The 25,788-nt window shown below is 42.8% G+C and overlaps 1 protein-coding gene across 1 annotated transcript in view; it reads right to left on the bottom strand.

Annotated features, from left to right (window-relative positions):
- Positions 1 to 25,788, bottom strand: part of KLHL14 (kelch like family member 14) — a 102,792-nt gene that overhangs the window by 61,148 nt on the left and 15,856 nt on the right. Inside the window, exon 3 of the mRNA XM_084780439.1 lies at positions 10,900 to 11,021. Within this exon, the coding sequence (XP_084636565.1) occupies positions 10,900 to 11,021 (122 nt within the window). The remainder of the gene's footprint in view (positions 1 to 10,899; positions 11,022 to 25,788) is intronic.

The following is a 25,788-nucleotide window of genomic DNA, read 5'->3' as shown; positions in this document are numbered from 1 at the left end:
GGAACTTCTACTTCTTCTTACTCAGACAATTGAAAATAATATTCACTTATCATCAAAACCATCTTTTTTTTTTAAAAAAATCATTCTTGGTGGTTGTTGTTAAAGTTAGTTCTATTGTCATCTTATATTGGGGGTAGAGGATCTCACTTTGTAGCCCAGGCTTGTTTCAAGCTCACTCTGTAGCCTATGCTGGCCACAAACTCTTAATCTTCAAGCCTTAGCCTATTGAGTGCTGTGGTTACCATGTCCACCGCCATGCCTGGCTCCGGTTAGTTTAAATAAGACCTTTCTGATTCTAAAGAATTGTGCATATCTGTGTATTTTGTATCTACAGCATATATATATATATATATATATATATATATATATATGTGTGTGTGTGTGTGTGTGTGTGTGTGTGTGTGTATACATACATACATACATACATACATACATGTGTGTGTGACTATAGTATACATGAACATTTAGACATAATAAATGGTAAAAATGGGGACAGATATAAACTTAAGCACATTTAGATTGTTTGAAAATGTATATCTGCAAACCATTATAATATAAAAAGAATACTTGGAATGTACTGCTAAACTTCTTCTTTGCTAGAGAGGCATTTGGGGCCAATCAGCACCAGCCCTGACAACAGTCGTTCTGAGCCAGGAAATGCAGAAATCATACAAGACAGGTATCTGTCTTTACTAGAATATTTCATTGAATGAGTGATGTTATTTTGCATGTTACAAGAGTGAGCCCAATGTATGCAGAATATAAGATGCTGTTTTGTATTGGCTTGGGTTTGAAGATGGCTTGCTTCCTCCAACGTTTACACTGAAAGTTAATACCCACTGTGGGACATCAAGAGTATAGGACCTTAGTCTCTCCATGGAACATGAAGAGGGGACCATTGGAAAGGAATGGGTTGGGATAAGGCTGTCAGAGATGGAGCTCCATGGTACTCTACAGAGGATGAAGGGGCAGAGCACATTGTGATGCTTTGTGCTACTTTGGGACTCTGCCAAGAAGAAGCCCCCCAGCACGATCGGTCTTCTGATTTCGGACAGGAATTTGAGCTACAGTAAACTCTACAGAACTTACCCGGTGTCTAGTATCAAGTTATTAGCCATTAAAAATAGATAAGACAGGGTAGTAAATATTATGGGATTGCAGATATATCCCCGGAATGGTGTCCTTGCTAGAGTATGTAAAGCACGATGTTTATTCTCTAGTGCCGCAGAACAAGCAAACATTGCAACCCCCCATATTAGATAAAACTTGTGTAGTGGGGCTGGTGCGAATGATGGTCAGTTTGATGAGACCTAGGATCAGCTAGGAGAAACAGCTCTGGGGACACCTGTGAGAGACTACCTTGATTAGACTAACTGAGATGGAAAGATCACCCCCACGTGGGCAGTGCTGACCCTGAGCTTTGAACTTGGACTGCATAAAAAGTTGTCTAGTGAACACCAGCTCACATCACTTTCTGTATCCGAGTGTGAATTCAATAGAAACCAGAGAGACTAAAGCATGGTATAGAGGAAAGTAGACTAAAAACAAAACAGAACAAAACATATTTTGATTCTTCTCTGACATCTTGGGAGAACAGTCCTTCTTGAGGCATGTCGGAATTAGGTGTGGCCTTGTAATTTGGGGGGGGGAGGAGGGGGCGGGGGACTGTGATACCGTAGGGATGAGGAGCTTTACCCTGTGAGCATATACAGGGGGAGGAGGTCACCCTCAGTCACAGTCATAGGGGAGGGGAGTAGGGGGAAAGCGGGAGGGAGGGAGGAATGGGAGGATACAAGGGATGGGATAACAATTGAGATGTAATATGAATAAATTTTAAAAAAAGGAATCAATGTGAAATTCTCCTCTCCCCTGACATGGGGGCGGGATGGCAGGATCCTGCATCTGCTTTCCTAGTGCTGGGATTAAAGGCTTGCGCCACCTTGCCTGCCCCCTTAATTAGTTATTGATGTTAAATGTATCCAGGAGATTATTTTGCTCCCAGAAAAAGTGCATCCCAGAAGCACCTTCCTCAGCCGCACTTCAGGCCAAAGAGGGGAATGGGGAAAAAAATGATCTGTGTGGAGTTGAACCTATGGCTGCAAAGAACAAGGGTCTAAAGCCGAGTTGAAGGGGGCCCAGAAGGGCGGATACAGCCTTCCCTTGACATGTCTCCCACCAAGCCTTTCATTTTGTGTCCAAGTCAAAAAGAATCTCAAAGAAGCTGGATGGTGAGACGATGCACCATCGCTCAGAGCTCTCCACATGAGGAGACTGGAGGGCTGCGGTGACGTCTCTTGGGGATACGGCTTAGGCTACTCTGAGCATAAGCTAAGGAGCATGAGCGATTGTAGGAAAGGTCACAGCAGGAGCAGTGCCTGCTTTGTCCAGGTGGTTGTTTCTTCTGACCCCTATGAAGTGATGTGTCGTCATGTGATAGAGAAGAACTGAAACTCTAGCTCGGCTCCAGCACAAATCCTGGCGCCACATCCTTCCCTCTGTGTGTCTGAAGCCCATGGGCCTGGACCCTGAATGACCCCTTGGGGTAGAGGCTCCCGGCCCACCTGCGTCCACTGTGCAGCTGGAGTGAGGAACTGACCTTTTGTTATTCTTGGTTTCTGAAATGTTAGCTCTTTATTGCCAGAGTGTAGCCAAACCCCCAATGAGGGAAGCACTGAAACTTCATGGATCGATTATGGTGCATCTTATTTCCCAAACCTTTGTGAGCACTTTTAATTTCTTCTATTTGGTTATGAAAGAATATAAACTGTGTTAGAGAGATGGCTCAGTGGTTAAGAGTCCTGGATGCTCTTCCAAAAGACCTGTGTTTGATTCCTGGACCACATATGAAGTCTCACATCTGTATCTCTCCTCTCAGGGGATCTAACGCTTTATTCTGACATCCAGGGACCTCAGGCACACACATAGTGCACAGACATACATACAGGGCAAGCAAAACATTCATATACAAAAAGCTCATTTTTAATTTAAAGAATATAAATTACACTAAAACAGGATAAAAATTGATTGAGAACAACTCCAGTCTACATATTGAACCTGGAGATTTATTTGAATTGTTTGATTCCAGTAAGAATCCTGTGAAGTGAGTATAATTGGCTTCAATTTGCAAATGAGAGACAGGAAAAAAAAAAAAAGACCTGAGAGTAAGAAACTCACAGCACAGGCAATAAATGTCTGGAGATATGTTTCAACTTAGATTTACCTGTTTCTAAAGATGGTTAGTCTCTGTGTATGTATGTGTGCACATGTTCAAGTGTTCACATGTGTGCATAGCTTCCGAGATACAGGTAAATTGCATTGAATTACAACTTGCCAGAAATCATGTATGTAAACCCCGCAGCTCACACATCAGGATGTGCACTTTACTCCATAAACCTAGATAATATTCTTGACCCCTAGGCGTCAGTTGCTTTGGTTCATTTAACCTGTATTTGCTCTATTTTGTGAATATGGTGCTACACCAGGAACATTGGACCCACATAGATTTTCATGGCTACAGTGGGTCAGCACAGATTAAATCTCATGTGCTTGGACTTGGGTGACTAATAGCACTTTGCGGTCAGATGGACTGACATACCATGGTTTGATGGAGACCCAGAGGCCATTGTGCTCATTTCTGCTCTGCAGGGAAAACGTGACTCTCTGCATGTGAAGGCTGAAACTGTGGGCTTGCCACAGGAGCCCCTGTGTGGCTGGATTCTTTCCTACCTCTTTGAGTTTAGCCATGCATCTTACTTTCCAAATGTTGTGTGTGTGTGTGTGTGTGTGTGTGTGTGTGTGTGTGTGTGTATGCGTGCACATGTGCATGTGGATGCAGATGTGCATGTGTGGTTTTGCTGGTAAGTGTTCACATGTATGTGAGTGCATGTGGCCAGAGATTAACCTTAGGTGCCTTTCCTCCTGTCCATCTTTCTTTCTGAAGCAGGCTATCTCACTGGGACTTGGGCCTTACTACTTTCAGGTTGGGCTGGCTGCTCAGTGAGCCCAGGGATCTTCCTGCCTTGTTGCTGAACTAACAATGTGTACCACTTGTGTGTCTTCTTTAGGCACGAGCTTGGATAGAACTCTGATCTTTCTGGCTGCACAGTGAGCACTGTCCTGACCACGCCATCTCCCCAGCCCCAGAATCTTTTTTCTGAAGGATCTTTGTACTTACTCTTAATGACTTGAGCCACGTCCCTTCCCAGCTCTACCAGAATCTCTACCTGCCTCTAATTCTCAGCTCCAATACTTCTTTCCTTGGTGATATTCTCCACAACTCCTAAACTGAACTGTGTCCCTCTATTCTGAGATTTTCTATACTATCCATCTTCTAAGGCACGCCAGGCTTTGATACCTTGGTTAATGCTGAACTTGTTAAGGGCACAGCAATCTCTGTTTTAGCTTCAGTGTAACAGAGGAGATGTCAATTATATTTGGTAAGGGAATAAAGTTGGTTAGATGAGGACTTCAATAAGTCAGTGCTTTTATTTAAGAGATTCCCAGACTCATTTATACTTTACCTTCAAATAGTACAGGTCATGTTTAAGGAGCCCTCATGACTCGCACCTCCAAGCCACACTCAATAGCAAAGCGTTGAAATTATTTGTACACATGCTACTCTCTGGAGGAAAAGCAATTACTATATTTAAGGGAAGTATAAGCCAGAAATAAGAAAGAGAGAGTCAAAACAAGTCTCCCGGCTTCCCGAGGCACCCCACTTACTTGAAACGCAGGACTGGGAGTGACCACCACACATACATTTTAAAAAATCTATGAGAAATCCACTAATGCATTGGTGCGTGAATCTTCAGCAGCAAATAATTCAAGATACATAGCAATGCGCAGCCGTGCATTTCAAATTAGAATGAGCTCATTGAAGGTAAAATTAGATGGTAACATATTTAAAAAGTCAAGACACAATTTCTCCTCCTCTCGTCCCCGCCCCCCGCCCAAGCTATGGGAACAATTGCTTCATGATCTAAAATCCCAAGCTGTGAGACAACTACCACACTGAGATATAAATTCCTTAGATCACTATGTTTCCACTAACCCATAAATCAAAATTTTAGAAAGGTAGCCATAATCAAAGAACTGGCTTGTTTTCATTCCTCCTTGTGTATCCGGGGACCCAGTGGCCTTGCACATGCTAGGTGCGTACCCTTCTAGTGAACCAACTCCAGTCCTCAAGTCTTAATTCTTGAACCAGTCTGGATAATTCCTCGATGGAATACTAATGTGATCTACTTCTTAGCCTCCTCAGGTCTGTCACACACTACCTAGACGAAGCTCAGACTCTCCTATAACATTAAGTTCATTTTGGTGCCCAAAACTGCTCCCTTTTCCACTTCCTCCAAATTAAGGGTCACTTTAAGAGACCTCCCATAATGCCTCTGTTTAGGTGAGGGGCCTCCCACTTTGTATTCCCATGGCAATGTGGTGTTTTCTAATCCACTCTGTAGCGCACAGTATATTGTAGTGACTCCCTTAAGTTACTGAGAGGAGAAGGTGCTTTCATGGTTCACCTGGTCATCCAACAAGGTGGGTATTACTATGTGCATGGGGGAGGGCTGCTAGTCAGCCTAAATTCTTCCTGGGCATTTCCCAAATGATTCTGGAAGCGTCTCACTATTTTCTCAGTTTCTCCTGAAGTGCGATATTCATTATCTATGGATTATCTTCCTGTCTAGTGGTTTGATTATTTTAAATAATTTTTAGTTTGGGCTCTCTAATAAGAAAGATAATACGAATAAAAGGAACCACAGATACAAAAGCCAAACCACAACACAACAACTGGCCTTACTTCTTTTCTTGAAAATAGGTAATCATAAGAATCGATTATTGGGCAGGTAAAGATGTTTGCTGCCAAGCCTGCCACCCTGAGTGGATCCTTGGGACCCACAAAATACAAGAGAACTGACACCCACAAGATGTACTCTGAGCACACTGTACACTATACACAGGTGAAAACACACACACACACACACACACACACACACACACACACACACACTCACTCACTCATATACAATAAACAAATAATTAAAATCTAAAATTTTTATGATTATTAGCTTTTTAACTAACTTTATTCGCAATAGACTCAAAGGACATAAGCTGACTGGGCACAAGAAATAAAAGAATCAGAGAAGATGCCCTACTAGATGTGTTGGTGCAGAGTTAGTGCTGCTCCAACAGAGCAGCGTGTGCACTATTCTCCATCATTACAGAGTGTGATCAAACCTGCATCTATCTGTGGGAACCAAAGTTCAGCGCCATATATAGTTATTTAGGTTCTTTTCCTTATGGACATTCATTTGCTACTTACATAAAAGTGCGCACGCGCGCGCGAGCGTGTGTGTGTGTGTGTGTGTGTGTGTGTGTGTGTGTGTGTGTGTGATGAAAATGGAGAGAGAACCATTTCATAGAGAAGATAGAGAGAAAAGGAGGAAAAAAGGGTAATGAACTGCCTATGACATGAGATCAGAAGTGGCTGTTTGAAGGAGGGAAGGGTTCAGCAAAAAGAGGCGGGAGGGGCCCAGTAGCACAGAGGGACAGAGGTAGATGGATAAGAACAAAGTGTAGTAGGATATATTATGAAAGTGCCATAATAAAATCCATTTCTTTGAATGCTAAAGTAAAAATTAACTTAAAAAATATAAAAAGAAGGCAGAAGCTCAGCTCTATTATTTTCATACTCATTTTAGAAAGGGGAGACCTCTTTCTTCACACTCAAACATAAATCTGTACTCTGACATCATTTTGTCTGTAGTTAAAAAAAAAAAAAGAAAAAGAAAAAAGAAAAAACCCACCACATAATAAAATTATTTATTTATTTTATGTGTATGCTTTGCCTGCCTGAATGTCTGTTCACCACATGCATGTATGGTGCCATGAAGGCCAGAAGACACCAGACCATCTGTAGCTGGAGTAATAGACAGTGTTTGCCCCCATGCGGGCACTGGAAGTCGAAACTGGGTCCTCTGGCAGTTAAGCGCTCTTACCTGCTGAACCTCTCTGGCCCCTCCTTTTTGTTCTTTTTTTTTTTTCTCGGTTTTTCAAGACAGGCTTTCTCTGTGTAGCCTTGACTGTCTTGGACTCACTTTGTAGACCAGGCTGGCCTTGAACTCACAGAGATCCGCCTGCCTCTACCTCCCAAGTGCTGGGATTATAGGCGTGCACCGCCACCACCTGGTCCTCATATTTGTTCTAAATGGGCAAAGGAACCAACAATGCCCAATTTTACTGCTATCACTCAACATCCCATAGTTACAAAAGAGCTGCATCGTCACTTTCAGATGTTATTTCTAATACTTCATGGACAGAGACTGGAGAGCTTCGTCAGTGTTGTTAGACACCAACTCCATAATTTTATAATTAATAATGGCTCCAAAAGGGATAAAAAGTGCAGTCTCTTTTAGCACAGTATCAAGGTAGTCTTGGGTGGGGGTGGGGGAGCAACTATCTCCTTTGCTATTTGGATCAAGATCCTAGTCCTCTATTTATTGACTGATTTTGTAATGCTGGGATTTGGATTTAGGAGTTTATGCATTCTAGGCAAGCGCTCTGTTGTTGGGATACATCCATAACATTTGAAGTTTTCTTTCGGTGTACACTGATGCTCTTTTCCTCCTGCAACTCATCTGTACTCTTCAGTTTATTATTTCTTAGGGATTAGTATCCCTAAGTCCGGTCATGTTCTCGCTGTTATGTAAAGTATGCAAATAATGTAGCTCCCACAAGGCTGTGTGTGTGTGTGTGTGTGTGTGTGTGTGTGTGTGTGTGTGTTGCTGCCTGGGTAGCAGTCTCTTTGGAGGAAGGATGAGTGTGTCTGCAAGACACATAGAGAAATGTTTGCTCCAGCTAAGTAAGAAAAATACTCTAAGGCTCAGAAACTCTAGCTAACCTCAGGAGCCTGGTGGCTGACTCCTTAGTTTGCATGAAGAGAGTCTTTCAATGAGCAAACAGACCCTGAGCTAGAAGACTGTTACCCACCCTGAGGGGTCATCCTGCCCTCTCTGAAAATTAGCTTAGTGCTTCTAGGTTGAAAGAATGGCCTTGGAAATTCTACAATCCCTAATGGATCAATGGATTTGGGGAGAATTTGGATATTTTTGTTTACTAGTGAGAGACTTTTTTTTCCCACTTATGGTTTCACATCCCAAGTAACATGGGACCCTGCAAAGGTTATGATTTATTTTTTTTTCAGATTTGGATAAAATTTAAATTTAGCTTAAAAAATACAAACTAACAGAAATCACCCATACTAAGTTACTATGATTTCTTTCACAAATGTGAAAGCTATACTGTCATTGGGGTCACTGGGCCCCAGCCTAGGCAGGAAATAAAGTATGTTTTTTAATGCACAAATCTCAGGGACATAAAGAGTATTAGGAAACCAGGATTTCATTTCAGAGCTCTGAGAGAGCCTCGGGATAGAAGGAAGGTTCAAAATCCTTAAGCACATTCTCACTGTAGGAACTTGTTTATGTCATGTGTGTACCTTTATCTCATTCCAAATGAGTTGTGTTGCTAGGCGGCCATCCAATAATATTTCTTGGTCTGTACTTCCATCTTATGTATGAAAACAATGGAGAATGGGCTCTCTGGAGGAGCAGGGTCAAGTGTTATTTTTCTACTCTTTGCATGGAGAAGTTGCAATGACTGACACACATCCAGTATAAAGACAAGACACAGCTCCTGTGCCGGTAGCAGCAGCAGCATTGACAATAGCGATAGCACTTGGACTTTATTGAGTACGTGGGCATGCTAGATGATGTATAAGTGCAATGGTATTTTAACACACTATCGTGACTGATAAGTAAGAACCTGGCCCAGAATATTTGTAGGACATGGTCAAAGTGAGAGACCTGTGTTCAAGTCCAGGACTGAAAGCCCATGCTTTACAGCCACGAGAGTAGACACCTGCAGGCAATACGAAAGTTTTAAATCCGTTGACTTTATGTCGCATAATTAACAGGTCCCCTTTCATACTCAGAACCATCCCAGCTTGGGCAACAAAACTAGTAATCTGTCTCTGAGTATGACTTAAAATGAAGATAAGGGGATGACGAAATGGTTCAGTGGATAAAGGCATTTGCTGCCAAGCCTGAAGATCTGTTTGAGTCAGCACCCACATGGTCAAAGGGGAAAACTGATTCCTTCCTGCTGTCTACTGACCTCCACATGCACACTGAGCCATGCCCCCAAACAAACAAACAAGCAAACAAGTAAACAACCAAACATACAGCCTTCTGGAGGTGCTGTTTGCAATCTTCTCCCTGGCTGGAGGGTCTCAAATCCCAAATTAGGTATGGTGTGGAGTCCTTGAGAAAGCAAGTGGGTTTGTCAATAATTACCTTTAGTAGTGGAGTTTAAAAATCCTTGCTGTGTCTTATACTCTATGTTTTTGTCTCTGAAAATCTTTTGTCCCCTTTCCATCTATCCACTGAGTTTGCGTATCATCTGTACAGTTCTCTGCTCATCATATGCTGTCAAAACATTGCTTCCCTGGTTTTGCTTTAGCTTTAAAATAACGATGGCTCGCTTACTAAGATGTGTAAACTGCTGTGAATGACATTTTCCATCCAAAAGAGAATCAAAAGCACTTTAAAGACACCATTGGCTTGTTGTCTTCTTCCTCTCCCTGCTTAATCTTGCTGTTTCTTGTCAGCCACTTCCTCACTACAGTATAGTGGTACCCAGGGAGCCTTCTCGATGCAGTGCCTGGACCATGCTACTGCAGGTTTTGCTAGGGGTAGGCCAGCTCCAAAGTGTATTGTTTCGAGCCCCACTTCAGAAGTCTTCACTCCTATTCTGCACATAAAGGAAACCTTTCTCTGCTTCTATTATCCTAAGGGGCTTTCAGGAAGAGCCAAGGAAATTATTTCACAAGAACAATGCGCTAAAATACACAAATGCTTTAAAGACATACACAGTAAGCAAGTTAGCTTTCACTTTTGTCGGTTTTAAATGTATGGCTTTGATTCATGGATCAAAATTGCTCATTTATTATTTTATCTATACAGCTCCAGGCAATTTTGACAGTTAAAATTTAGTTTTATTGACCAGTGCAGCCACTGTGCCCACCAGGGGACTGGTGTGAGCAGCCTACTGCACTCAAGAAACGATGGCTTGTGATTCCATGACCACATCAGATCAGACTCATAACCGATACAACAATCCGTTCCAAATCTCAGTGCCCAAGGCAAGAGTTCTGCTGTAAAACACAGTCACCCTTAGAGGAGAGGAGAGAAGAGGAGAGGAGGGCAGGGGAGGGAAGGGGAGGGGAAGGGAAGGGAAGGAAAGGGAAGGGAGGGGACAGGAGGGGAGGAGGGAAGGGGAGGGGTAGGGAGGGGAAGAGAGGGGAGGAGAGGAGAGCCTCGGCTGGACATTTGAGAGCACAGTTTAATGCAGCTGGGGGAAGCCATGAATATATCTGTCCATCCTGCTTTGGAATACCTGGGCTTCCAGATCAAAGGTGGGCAACGATGCTTAAAGGGCACATTGATGTTGGTAGCAGAGACAGTGAATTAAGCTACCTACCATTTTGGGCAAACTTATAAGTGTCACTAAACAACATTTCCCTTTTGTATCGATGACGACAAAAACTCAAACTGAAGTGCTTCTAGGGAAAGATCTGTGCTCCTTGCTCCACCACCCCATTCCAACACACACAGAAACTTATGCCAGGCCAGTTTTAATTTAGGCCTGTTCGGCTACTAAACTGGCCACCCCAACAACGTTAATTTAGTCTTTTCCTCTAAATCTCCCGTGATACATAAACAAAACTCCAAAGGGTAGCAGATTGATACCATGCCTGACTTGATTTAACTGTGTTTTTCTAATTCATCAAGACAACTCCAACCTGAAAGACACAGGCAAGGAAAGAGTAAGCGCACTCACTTGTGAGTATTTTCCATGTCTTCTTTTCGTCGTCATAATACTGAACCAGATTGCTGGGGAGCCGGTCCGGTCCTGGAGGCAACCCTCCAACCAACAGCAGCATTTTCTTGTTAGAGCGAATTCTTCACCCAAAACAAAAGAGATGAACAACCACATTACTGTAGAGCCTTTTTAGGTGGCAACGAAGCCATAACCATCAGAAAAACGTTCCTTGCTTGCACATTTCTGTTTAAATTTTTTTCCCTTCCTTCTTCTCCCACTCATGTCTCAACAATTCTTTTTTGAACCAAGCAGAAAAATGATCGGAAGAACTTCACATCCCTATACTCATGGAATAATAAGCTTCCTTTATGCAATTTGTTAAGAGGTTCAGTCTAGAACGACCTTTCCCTTATATTAGCCCTTTAAATCATCACTCTTTACAGCTGAGTACACATGAAATGCTCCAGAGTTGTACTCAGGCTAAGCATTAGAGTTGCATGTCAAAAAATGTATTAGTCAAAATCATTATTATAAGCCATTCTCCACTCAGAGAACCTTGAAAAAATTAAGGTTATGCAGAGAGTTTGGGAGTCTACCCTTTAATCACCCAGGGAACTTCAAGTACCAGTTTGGTACAATTAGCACAGGGCTAACTGGGGTGCAGGAACCTGTCTGAGCATGAATTTTTGTTTTGTTTGTTTAATTTAGCCTAGACTTCTGCCTCCATCCCCATTTGCACCCCCCCCCCACCTTCCCCACCCCGTTCGGCTAGCCCTCCCCTCTGCTCTCCCCCTGTGCTCCACTGGTAATACAGCAGCACCAATTGGTAAAAATGAGACTGTGATGTCGTTGTGAGCCTCCCCAGAGTGGAGCCCTGCCAATGCTTGCCACTGATCCAGCGGCATGAACCTGCTCAACTGTGCAAAGTCACTCTAATTCCTTCCCTCTGTTTTTCTACCTTCTCCCCCAGGGGGCAACCACTGAAAGGAGTGACTACCCACCCATCAAGAGCTGGCAATTCGCTGCTATTAACCGTGACTGTGATTCCCAGTCTGCCTGGCAGTTCCTGAGAACAGGCCTGCAACGTCTCATATGCAGTAAAAGCTATAAGATGCACCCTGGCCGGCCCACATGACCTGATGGATGTACAGTCCTCAGGAACAGTAATGGATCGAGCACACTTGCCACTGAAGCAGGGAGAGAAAGCCCAGACTCCCACAAGGGGCCTGCTGATTTAACACTCACTTTACATATAATTGAACTTTTCATCTACCTGAAAGACTCAAGGTGGTTGGCGGCGAGAAAGAGCCATGATGAAAGGGAAAAGTCAATAGATACAAGAGTTCCTCTTAAATCCAATTGCAACCCACGGTGTGACTCTGAATCTGCAGTGACAGATCCAGTCCGTTCGTTCTGACTCAAGGATGCCTGGTAACATAGGCCCCGAGGAGAAGCTTTGTGTGTTGGTTAGGAACCTAACACTCAGAGCTAACTCAATGCGGTTAATGGCATTTCCGTATGAAGGAAGGGAACAAGAGAATTCCTCTAATGAAACTCTGGCGCCCTTGGATGCATTGAGTAGGCAGCAGGAAGAAGAGTACCCTTTGGACAAACTACACTACTAGCCATCGATAGAGGGAGCTGTACCAATAGATAAATGGCACACACACTTAGCAGTTTGGAAACACTCATTTTTCCATCCTCTGGGTATAACTGAGTAAAATGAAAACCACACAGACCCAACTCCTTCAAAGTGAACGCACACACTCAAACTGCCACTAGTTGGCACCTACAAGCAGAAGACACTAACAAAGATCACCATATGTTGCGAGTTTCAGTCAGCGACTTGTGAGACAAATGAGTATCTGCATCAAGCTTTTCTTCTTCTTTATTTGGAAGCAATACACATGTAATTCATGTACCATGTAATTTTGTAAATGCACGGTCACAGAATTGATTATATGGGCTTTTGTCTTCTTTAAACTGTTGTCTGAGCCCCACATAATCAAGCATGTTATTTGTGTGAGAGAAGTCATGATGAAAGCAGTTTGGTGTGTGTACATTTGTGATGGTAGCCTGGCCAGTGGAAGCCACAATTTTGTGGCTGTCTTAACATCATAGGTATACATGTTGTCAGAGCCCAAGAGGGCCAGTCTACATGACTGCCATGGGGGAGAGGGCTCTAGGAAGTGGGGTTTGCTTAAAAAAAGTAATAAGGCTAAATATCTTATATTTATTTTTAAGTACTGCTTTAAAATATGTTTAATAATGACCAAATGAGATACATGCTTACCTCGTGTATGTTTGTTAAGGTCATCTTATTCCTTGGTAAGGCCAATTTCCCTGGACCAATCTTGCTAGTGTTTTTCCACAAAGGTGTTGATGGTCCACCATTGAGGATGAGAAGAGGACCTGGAGTCTTTGTGTCATTGACTCAAAATGTCCATGTGTTCTCTAAGAATTGGACTTCCTTTCAACACAGGGGGGTCCTGAAACGCTGGCAAATGGTTAAAGCCTCCAACCTTGTCAACAGTGACACAACCAAAGGCCTCGCTAGCTAATAACATTGAAAGGCTGTCTCTCAGTGAGATGAAGCCCCAGTGCACCCACGTCTCAATGGGAAATGTCGTAGAGAGCTACACAGGAGGAAAGGGAATCCCTCCTTCTTCATTGGCTGTGTGTTTTCCACCAGAGGGCAGGACTTGTCTTTGTCATACAGAGCTTTCCTGCATGAGGAAGACATGTTTCCAACCTTTTGTACTACTGTGTTTATTTGATTGTTCATTCATTTCACTTCTAAAGCTTGTAACTCAATTGTCCTACCCAGTATCAATCATTTTTAATCCTAAATAAAACTTAAAACTCGGCTTTGTCAACATACATGACATACTTGAAAGAAATTGTCTGTATTAACCACAACACATACTTCTCAGTGAATATGCACAATGTATAGATTAACAAATACATACATACATACCTATGTATATATATTATATACATATATATTGCAAAACTAAGATTTGAGGAATCTGAATTAACTGAGCTGAAGGAAGCTGAAATGACTTTTTAAAAAATAATTTTAAAATATTTTAAAAATTATTTTAAAAAAGTAAATTGAGCTTTCAAGCTCAAATCTAGATCAGGCAAAATCTATAAATGTTGTCTTATTGCAAGAACGAGAAATCTTTATTAAGGCAAGTTGTAACACATTTTGGAAGATCTTTATATAGAATAGCTTTCATTATCACACTGTTTATAACCTTTATTATTTAAAAGTATGCCTTTCTTTACTTTCTTTAATATCACCAGGACTAAAGTACAGTATTTAAAAAATAAGAATTGAGAGAAACATAAATCGAATGCTTGCGCGTCATGTCAACAGTGTTCGGATGCCTTTAATTTGAGTTCCTAGATTCTTGTATCCAAAAATATAAGGTGAGGAAAGTGATGGGATTTGAAGGTCCTTTTCATTCCGGCTCAGTGACCACCCAACATTTGCCATGTGTCACACTGGGGTGTATGTGCCTGTGTACTCTCCTGCAGACCTACCTGGGCTCAGGGGATGAATGATTGAAAGATGACCTAAAATCTCTCGGTGTAAACAAATTTTTCATCATACTGGGGCTCTGAGTGTGGAAAAGTCTCATTTATTTATATATCAGTGATTTGGAACATTCATAATTGGGAAACAGGGCAGATAAAGTGATCTGTTCCATGATACACGAAAAAAAGTTCCCATTCCTGGGATTACAAGAATTTTAATCCATTGCAAAATATTCAGCACAATTACAGGAATTTGCCCTAAATTTACATAATTTATATGTTTGTAGAACAAGGCATTCTGCAGTGTCATATAAACGATTAAATCATATAATTGGAAGATAACACTGAGATAATGAAGTTTAATGTTCTCCAAGTTTTCCTGGTTCCATGGGTCATCTGAGAGGTTTACACATTTTAGCTTCATAATAGAGATTCTCAGCTTCAAATTCTCAGAGATCTGAATCCATGGGATGAAGCCTTTTAGAAAACAAAATCAGTAATGTAGGGCTGGAGAGATGGCTCAGCAGCTGAGAGCGTTTGCTTCTCCTGCAGAAGACTCAGGATCAGTTCCCAGCTCTCACAGGTTGCCTTAGAACTGTAAGTCTGGAAGTCCAGTTGTAGGGGACCCAGTGTCCTCTTCTGGCCTTGCAGGGCACCATGAGTGCACGTGGTTGGTGCACACGCACATACAGGCAAACCGTCATACACATAAAATTAAAACAAAATGTTTCTCAGCTGTGGTGGTTTGAATGTGAACGGCCCCCATCAGCTAATGTACGGCAGTGCTTGGTCCCTAGCTGGTGGGGCAGTATGGGAAGGATAAGGAGGTGTGGCCTTTTTGAAAGAGGTTTGTCACTGAGGACAGCCTTCAGGGTTTCAAAAACCCAAACCGTTTCGTTTGGTTCTCTTTCTGCCGGGTGCTTGTTGTCTCTACATGTAAACGCTTACCTACTGCTCCAAGCACCATGCCTGCCTACATGTTGGCATGCTCCCCATCATGATGGCCATGGACCCATGCTCTGAAACTGTGTTCGTGGTCTCAGTACACTCTTTCTTTCTTGATCATGGTGTCTCTTCACAGCAATAGCAAAATGGCTAAGACATCAGCCTTTGTAAGATGTTTGTAAACATCGTAACAGCTACACATCCAGACTCAGGGTTACTGACTTGGTTTGGCTCTCAACATGTTACAGGAAAGTTTTAATTTTTGTCAAGATTATTTATTTCTATGTTATATGTGTGGGATTGTTTTGCCTGAATGTATGCATGTGGTTCCCATGAGCTCCTGGTGCCTGAAGAAGGCAGAAGAGGCTGACATATTCATTAGAACTGCAGTTACTGGAAGTTGTGGTCTGTCCCATGTGTGTGTGGGCATACAACCCCTGGTCCTCTTCAAGAGCAGTAAGTGCTCTGAACTGCTGAGTCATCTCTCCAACACACACACACACACACACACACACACACACACGGCCTTTCTTAGCTATTTAGAAATTTGTGATGAAATAGAGCTTACTTTTTTTTCAAATCAATTACCTTGTTAAAAGTAGTGGGAGTATTACTTTCATCTTCTTATACGAAGTTGAATAACTCACATAGATCTTCTAGAGTATAGCTTCTTAAAAAAAGAATTGACAAAAATAAATAAAAATAAAAATATAAATTAAGGAAGAGATGACACAAACAGCTTTGTCTCTTCTCTCATGAGACTAAAATGGAAATTTTACTAATACAGATCAAGAAGAAAAAGAGGAGGAGGAGGAGGAGGAGGAGGAGGAGGAGGAGGAAGAAGAAGAAGAAGAAGAAGAAGAAGAAGAAGAAGAAGAAGAAGAAGAAGAAGAAAGAATTGACAACAGTAAAAGGCTTCCAAGCCCATAATGATGAAAAATTAGTTCAAAATCCAGTTTGTAAAGAATCTCGGGTGTTTTGAGCAGTGCTTGCCCACGTTGCCTGAGTGACGTCACTGCAGCCGTTGTTCTGACCTGGGATGTGTGCGCCCTGCACTGTGTGTGTGTTGTCTTGCCACACAACAGCAACAGCCTTGCCTGCATGCCTCAGCTCAGACTCAAGACACTAAGGCTAAGAACTGCAGCATTTGCTATATACACACATTCTTATGTTTTCATGGAAACATACGGCTTTGCTTATGGAAAACATAGACTTTCTCATTGATGTGCCTTTGGACTGTACTGTGTTAGGATGTTTAATGTTGAAATTTGCTGTTTGAGTTGCTGGCTTGAGTTTCATAAATATAAATGTTAAAGGAATTTTGTCTTGGAATTAGGACAGAAATTTTAACAATTTATGAAATGGCCCCAAATGTATTTCTACCATTTGTACTGAATATTTACTTATTTGGGCTTTTAAAGACAGTGTTTCCTTATCCCTCACTGTCTTGAAACTCACTATGTAGAATAGACTGGCCTCAAACTCACAGAGATCTGCCTGCCTCTGCTGGAATTAAAGGTGAGTGCCAGGACTCCAGGTTGTACTAAATATTTATGCAAAGCAGTGTTTCGTGTTTATTGTCATCATCAGTATCAACTATTCCTTTGTCTTATTGCAGTTTGACATCTCCATCCAAATTAGACTACTTAGAAATGACAAAGCGTCAAGTTCAATTATCAGTCCTCAGTTCTAGTCTTTTTGCTGTTTATTCCACCCCCTGCTTCCGGTTTTGCCATAGAGCCACTGGGATTGTACATTCACACTGCTGTACCCCTGCATGTGGCTGCTGGGGATTAGAACTCAGTTCATTATGTTTGCTCAGTGAGCTAGTTACCCACAGAGTCAGCTCCTCAGCTCTGTTTAGATTATTTAAATTATTATTAAACACCACTACTAATCATTATTATTATCAAATTATCCTGCTATACCTTCTGAAATGTTACATATTATTGAGAAGTTTGCTCTGTAATTCCTTGCATGTATTACTTAGGAGTATGTAATTTTTTCTTTTTTAGACAAAGACTTGACAGAAAAAGCAAGACAATTTGAAGGGGTAGTCTAAATGAGATGAAGTAGTTACTGTCCCATCTTTAAAGGGCTGAAGAGTCCAAGCTACATGTATATTCCCTTACTGCCCTGCCTAGGTTTCCATCCCTGAGCTGCTGCTTGGCAGTTAAATGAAGGTACACAGGTGCTATGAGACAGTAACTGTTGTTACTTATGACTAAAACCAGGCCCTCTGAGAATGACACCCTGAAAAACATGCCCTTGCCTTGTGAAGGGAGAAAACAAATTGATGCCTCCAACCTAATGCGGCAATGAGAGGTTGGGAAAGATATAAAGAACTTGTGACTTTTTCCCATGAACTTCAAACTTCAGTGGTCTTGACCATGCCAACTGGGGGCTGAGTTATCTTATCAAAACAGGTTTGTGTCTGTCACTATGGCTGCAGCAGTGTATGGGAAGGGCCTGGTAGGCGCCCAAGACTCCCAGATAAGAGGATGGTTGTCTGAGTCAGTTCGGGCTGTGTAACAAAATTGCCTCAGGATGAACAACAGACCTTTATGGCTCAGTTTGGAGGCTGAGAAGATGGAAGTCTCAACTGATTGAACTCATGGCCAACTTTTTGTTTATTCCTCCCGAGGTGAGAGGAATTAGGGGTGGGCGGAGAAAGTAATCTTTGCCCCATCTTCTAGTTAGAGTCCACTAATTCCATCACACATGTACACCCTTATGACTTGACTCATAGACCCCAGACCAAGAAACAAACAAACAGAACCAGTGTGGTGGGAGATAAAGTTTTACACAGACATTTTGAAGGCACAGAGACACAAACATTTAATCCAGCTAGTCCATCTCCACAACTCATGGAACTGGATGTGGTTTGTAGAAATCTTACCAGACCAAGAAAGTCCCTGAGCTGACATCTAGATTATATCTAAAAATATTGATGCAGTTCTCATAGTGATCAATTGATAAGTGTCATTATTATTATTATTATTATTATTATTATTATTATTATTATTCATAATTTTTAACCTTACCAAGCGCTCATGTGAAAATGACCTCAGGAATTCTGAAGTTTTTATTCCTTAGAGCCTTTCTGAGACTAAATGTTGCACTATTTACAAATAGCTAGAATAGTTAACTCTGTAATCAAGATTAACAAAAATATAAAACTAATAGGATTCTGGCAGTGATGTTCACACACACACACACACACACACACACACACACACACACACACACGACATATATATATCCAAGGTACCCACTTTCTTTGTGATCATGGTATCTCCCCTGCCAGGTAAGTATGTGTACCCACTCTGTATGAGCCCTCTCTGTATGGGCCCTCTCTGTATGGGCCCTCTCTGTATGGGCCCTCTCTGTATGAGCCCTCTCTGTATGGGCCCTCTCTGTATGGGCCCTCTCTGTATGAGCCCTCTCTGTATTGGTCCTCCTCTTCCACCGTATTTAGAACCGGGTCTCTTTGTTTCCTACCGGATGTGTTCAGCTAACTGCCTGGCCGACTTCTCATCTCAGCTTCCCATCTCACCATAGGAGTGCGAGCAGTACAAATAGTGCCGCTGTGCCTGGCTTTACACGGGTCTTTAGGATTAGAACTCAGGCCCTCATTTGAACTGCAAGTGTTTTACCAGTCAGCCACTGCTCCAATCCCCAATCCTCTTCAGTGCTATCAGAGATGCTTTTATTTAACCTGCCATCTATGAGGCGCACTATTTCCTTCAGACTGCAATGTCTATGTCCTCGCTCTCTCCCGTCCTGTAGATGGAAGTCTTGCTTAAAATCCATTTTCAATGCAAGAGATTTGGTGTGTTAAAAAAAAAATCAGAAATGAAAAGGCAATTTCAGATGGAAACAGTTAGACTATAGAAAACAGAGAGGAAGACCCTGAGTCCTTGGCAGGAAGAGGAGGCTTTGAGAGTCAGCTGGCTTTCCAGAAACGTAATGCCAGAACGCGACCCAGCACTTCCCAAAGACGAGCTGCTATCCTTTTCTTAAAAATTTCCAGAGAAGTAAACTCCCCTGAGAATTGGTTCCAGCTGATTCGCTGTTGTATTTAGGTTTCTTTATCATAGCTGTTCTTGGTAATTACACAGCAGCTTTCATGGGAAGAGCCTTTAAATAGAGCTGATAATGTCTCTCCAAGGTAGGTAAACACAGTGTCATTATCCCCATTTAACAGACCAAAGAATAGAGGAAGGGGTGTGGGCACCTTTTCCAGTCTCTGGGTGGTTCAATTTTCTCCATCTCACCTCCAGTGTGGGGTGGAGGGGGTTTGGGGGGGGCGGGGGTAGGTGCTGTTGGAGGCTTGTCCCCAGGCGTTTCTCCTAAGGCTCACCTGTGACTCTGAGGTGACATCACGAGTCAATTTACACCGTGACTAGAGAAGCATCAGCCCTATGTATGGTCTAGACTTCTTCAGATGGAAGGAAGCGTGAGAGTTTGTGGCTCCCACCATCACGACAGCACGGGCTGCACCCAAAGGTAAAAAAGGGTGGAGTACGCAGAAAGTGCTCAGGAAATGCTGCTGTGTGGCTGAAGCGGTGATCAACACGAGAAAGAGTGGGGTAAACCGAAGTCCCCTGTACAGGGCGAGTCAGAAACAAGTTAGGTTAGGAGTTGTTGGAAAGGTTTGGGATCTTCAAGAGGCGGGGCTAAGTGGGAGGTGTTAGGTCATTGTGGGTGTTTTGACTGGGAACACAGGACACTAGTTTCTTACTGTTTGATTAGGCGGTTACTTTGGACCTGTCCTTCTGACCATAGTGGGCAGCCTCTCAAGGAAGACAGCAGGCCTATGGATGACTGAATCCTACTGGGACCTCCAGTAAATGTGCCCCGGTTTTTAAGTTGACTGTCGAGTTAAGAACTAACAGTCATGTTGACGGACTCCATAAGCCATCCCCGTTATTTCTCACTGCCCGAAACGCTTCTGGATTTTATTCCTAATGGAGAAGGCTCAAACGATTAATTTGTCATGGGTTTGTTGTTTTCTTTTGAGCATTTGCTATTCTCTTTAACAATCTTTATTTTGGGGTTTTGGTGAGATTTTGATGTTGGTAGTGGTTTTTTTTTTTTTTTGATATTCAAAAATATAGCCTCAGACTCATTATTTAGACAAGAATGGCCTCGAATTCCTGATCCTCCATCCTTCACCTCCTGAGTGTTGGGATGACAGGCATGAACCATGCACCGTTATTCCTATAATTTCTCATGGTTACTTTGGTTCAGCTTTGTCTCACAGAATGGGAGCTACCCACAAGAGTGCAAGACTAAATAACCTTTAGTTTTCAGCATCATATAGGATGCAGTATTATGTATATTATGTATATATGTGTATATATATATATGTATATATATATCATATATACTATAAGTTGTTCATTTAAACAATACCTTAACAATCCTCTCAGCCTACCTCAGTGCTTCCCAGGGTAGGATAGAAATTTTGGAAACTGTCTAAGGTAGGGGAACCTCCTCCCTGGTGTAGAGTCTAGAGTATGACCCAGTATTGTTTTGTTGCTGTTGCTTGTTTGTTTTTACATAAAACTGTCTTCCTGGATGATCCTGCTATGTAGCCAGTACTAAGAAGTATTGTTTTGAGCAGTTATGTTTATAAGATCATGGGCTTTGTGGCAGCGTTGCATTCTCAGTACATGTTACACCTCAGCAATACATGATCTATTATTTTAAAAGGTCTCCCACATACCAGCCAGGATGATCTGACCTCTTACCAGCAGCACACTAAGAACTCACAGCCAGAACGTGAAGCGCTGGAGCTCTGAAGTCTGGCTACCATTCCGCCTCTGCATTTTCAACAGGTACAATCGTGACGACACCACCATCTTTAGGGTTCTGTTTTGGTTTGTTTTGAGTCGGGGTCTCATGTAGGCCAGGGTGGATTCAGAGTTGCTATCGATCGGAGGATGAATTTGATCTTCTGATCCTCCTGCTTCTGTAACCCTACTGCTGGGATTATGAGCTTGCACTATCACATTGAGTTTTGTGCAGTACTGGGGACTGAACTGCAAGGCAGGTGTTTTACTAACCCAGCCACAACTTTTGCCCTTGTTTTGTTTTTTTTTGAGATAGAATCTTACAATATAGCTTGGGCTTGTCCCAGATTCTATTTTTGCCTCAGCCCCCCCACCCCCACCCCATGCCCAAAGAGCTGGCTTTGATCAACTCCTTATTGGCCCTAGCTTTGTATATTGCATGTGTGGTTGAGCACCCTATCCTGTGTGTGCCTTGACTCTTTACTTCTGTCCCCTTTCGCTCACAGACTCATCCCAGAAGGACACTATGTCCCTCAGCATACAAGTGTATGTGTGTGTGTGTGTGTGGGGGGGGGGTTCTGCTTTTACCACTTTCTTTTTGTACACCCAATCTACATACCAGTTAATGACAGCTGAAGCAGGCAGGACAGGAAAGGCCTACTGCCTTCATCTCAGTCTGTGATGTGTAGTTCCTGCTCCTGACTTAAACCATAATCATCAAGGTCAGGGCAGACCCAACTGGATAGATCCTGAAACTCCATTCTTGGCTCAACTTCCTACAAACTGCGTACTTATTCATTTGTACCCTCCGCCTCCCTTTCCCAGAAAAAAATACTTGTGTTATTTACTGATTATTTTTAAGTGGGTGTGTATGTGTGTGTGTGTGTGTGTGTGTGTGTGTGTGTGTGTGTGTGTGTGTAGGCACATATGTGCATGTGTGGGCTCCCGACTATAGAGTCTGGAGTCTGGAAGACAACCTTGGGGGTGAGGACCATGGTTCAGCTTCTGTGAGTCAGGGCTTCTCACTGTCTTGAAGTTCACCCATTAAGCCAATTTCCTGGTCAGGGAGCCTCAGGGATCCTCCTGGCTCTACCTCCGCAGTGCTGTGATTACAAGCATGGCAGCAAATAGAGCATTCTTACATGGGTTCTGGGATCAAACACAGGTCCTCACATTTGTAAGGCAAGCTTTGACCAACCAAACCATTCCCTTAACTGTTTGTAAACCAGAAACACTTGGCTATCTCCTTTGCTTGATTACCTACATGACCTTAATTCCAATACCTAGTGCTTAAGGCCTCTCCTTTGAAGAGCATCAGCTGCAGCAGAAATAACATCACGCTAATCCTCCCCACATCCCTAGGAAGAAGCTGAGTGGCAAGTATTAGCTCTCAGCCCAAGCCTCCCATTTACAAGGCAGGGTCTCAGCACTCATTGGCGCACAGCTTGCTAACATTCAACGCCTATGTAAGAGGAGAACGGTCTTCTCCTTGAAGCCAAGAAAAGAGGTTCCATACAGCCTCATGAAAGAGCTGTGTGGCCTAGAGAGCAATGCACTCCCAAGTAATGCCTGGATTTAAAACTCAAAGTTCAACAATTAGAGCAAGTCTCACTACGGAGGCTTCTCTTTTGCTTTCTCCCTCCTGTCTGTCTGTCTGTCAGTCAGAAGAAACATGCATGACTTCGTAAGCTGAGGAACAGCTTGGCATCTGGTGCATGCGAAAAGCTGTGGGAAGACCCAAGCTCATGGACGAGCAAGGTCAAGTCAGGTTCAGGACCGAGCTTACCCCACTAACACGATGTCTCTCAGAGTCTGCGTCAAAATGAATGCTTTACCAAAGTGAAAGAGAGTCCACAGTTTGAAAGACCTTAAAGGAATAGAATGGTGGTTGGATCCCACTGTGTGATCTGAGCCCAGCTTCCTCCATGACTGCAACTCCAGAGAGAGAGATTCCTCCTGGGGGAAACTCTGAAGCTGGCTACGAAGTGCTGGCTCTTTCCAGTTGGAGAGTTGACTGCAGGAGTGGCCACACAAGGAGACAGCAAGGAGAGTTAGTTAGTACCTGTCTGTGTTGAGTCCAGGCTTTCCCTGGGATATTCATGGCAAGGCTGAGAGGTCTGTTTTACAGGAGATGGAGTTGGACTGACACTGTCTGTGTGTTTGTAGGATGGGGAGTTGATTCTGTGAAACCATCCTAGGGCTAAAGCAAAGGAAGATGATGTTCTTATTTGAGGCAGATCTGTCACTAGGGAGTGAGCAGAGCACAGGTGGGTGTGCTGCAGAGACAATGAGGTGTGGCTTGCGGGGATCCAGCTTAGGGACACCCCGCTGCTGTGAGAGAAATAGGAATCTCTTGTCTCCCTCTTCTCTTCCTTTCTCTCCCTATAGGGAGCCAGTTCTTTAGGTTCTTCGCTGCTTCACCAGCCCCTGGAGGGCTGGCAATGTTGCCAGAGAGAAACCCTAGCTGGAAGACAGTGACATCTTGGAGACCTTCCCATGGGTCCCTCTGGAAGGACATTCACAAGGAGGGCCTCTGAGAGCCAATCACTCAGTCCACTGGAAAAACCTTTCCAACCATCAGATCTCTGACTCGTTGAAACAAATTATTCTGACAAAGTTTACTGCATATCCTAAAACTGAATTGTGGACACTCCACTGTGAGGCTTGAATTATTCCCCAAATGCTTGAGGGCAGCAGGGACCCAAATTTTATCACTAGGCAGTAAATTCCCCTAAGGACTAATCATTTCAAAACTTTCCCTAGGATTTATTCCTCCTTTTCTCATGTTAATAAGTCGTAATTTAAAAATACAAATTCCATACAGATTTTCCTCATACTTACCTTTCGATAAATTGCTATTGTTATTTTCTTCTGTCTTCCCAGGTAGACGAAAAACAGAAACAAATTATTTCAGCACTGTGATTTTTCAGTGTGATTCAAAGCAAAAATATTTGAAGCTTTTACTAAAGGTCCCCACTCCTGGTGTCAATTTATTTAGACTCTGGGTTGGGTTGGAGAGGATATATTTTTATTATGGAATTTTCATTTGATTTTTAAGAGAATGACTGGTTTATGCTGGGTTTTCTGGGATGGGTGAAAGGGGGCCTGAATTTCCTCTTATTTCTAGTGTTGCACTAACGCACGTGATAGGACTTTGTGGGAATTGTTGCTGACTTGGGTTACTTTCTCTCCCATTTTCTACAGCTGTCTTAGTTTTGGCATTTGTGATTAACTGAACCATGTCTCTTCCAAATCCAGACATCTAAGTTGTAAACCTCAGTGTGACTCACTCATCTTTAAGGAATCAATTAGGTCAAATCGCTTCTCAATCCGGAAGCCCTGATCTAACAGGACTAGTTTCCTTGTAAGAAGAGAAGAGGACTTGAGACTGCAAAAAACACGGAGGAAAGACCACATATGGGATGGAGAAGGCCTTCCATTTAGGGAGAGAGGCTCACCCTCAAAGTACCTGCTAGGACTTGGCTGTGAACATGCAGCTTCCAGCTTCCACTTGCCCGATGTGTGATGTTAAGCTATGACAGACCAACCCTCCCTGGCAGAACTGTCACATCCACACAAAGGGCTGACAAGGACCATGGAGTCTCATGTTCAGTTCTGGGAAAAGACATCTGAGATGGGCCCTTCTGTTGAAATGTGTATGCTGCTTTAAGAAAATCTCTTGGTTTCACATACAATCATTCCATCCATGGCCCTGTGCTGTGTCACCTGCACTGTATAGGGAGTGCCTAGAATATGTGAAGGCCGGGTCCTTATTACTTCTTTGGTCTCCTGAAGCTGTGTGTATGGTAAGTCTTCACCATAGTGTTGCGATGACAAAGAGGAAAGCTGAGGAAACAGATAAAGCTTTTGTGGTAGAATTTAGTATCTATAAAAGTATACACCTGCATTTCTATGAGCTTTCAGAATTTTTAATTGATTCTCGTACCCTAACTATGCCTGAAATTTCCTTAAAATAAAAGAAAAAAGAAATCAGATCACTCTCTTGAAAAATTCTTTCTAGAATATTCTAGTGGGTTCTTTATAGGACACTATTGTTTTCTGGAACTTGAACTATATATAGTTTTGCTGCACTGATGGAAGGCTCCAGGGCACTTTTCTGTTTTAAATTTGTCTCTAATGTAATACATCTTGACTTCAGGTTTCCCTTTCTGCACTCCTCCAAGTGTCCCCCCCCACACACACACCTTCCCCCTCCCCCAGATCCACTGCTCCTCTATTTCCTTTTAAAAAATGAGCAGTCCTCCCAAGGATATGAAGGGAACACAACATTATAAGTTACAACAAGACTAGACAAAACCTCACATTGAAGCTGGTTGAGGCAACCCAGAAAGAGGAAAAGAGTCCCAAGAGCCACAATCCCACTGTCAGGAGCCCCACAAAAACACCAAGCTAGCAAACGTAACCTATCTGCAGAGCACACCCAAGCAGGCTCACTCATTGCCGCTTCAGTCTCTGTGAGCTCCTGTGAGCAGGACACATTTCTGCATAGAGGATGCCCCCTTCCAGGGAATCCAGTTTCATTAATCTACCTGCTACCACCTCTGCTTGCCCCTCCCTCACTGCCGAGCTATCCCAGCCCCAGAATTTCTTTGAGTGCATT

The sequence above is a fragment of the Acomys minous genome, assembly GCF_964271855.1.
Source record: "Acomys minous genome assembly, chromosome: 4".
NCBI classification, from domain to species: Eukaryota; Metazoa; Chordata; class Mammalia; order Rodentia; family Muridae; genus Acomys; species Acomys minous.
Note: the sequence above shows the minus strand (reverse complement) of the source record. Positions and strands in the feature narration are given on the sequence as shown.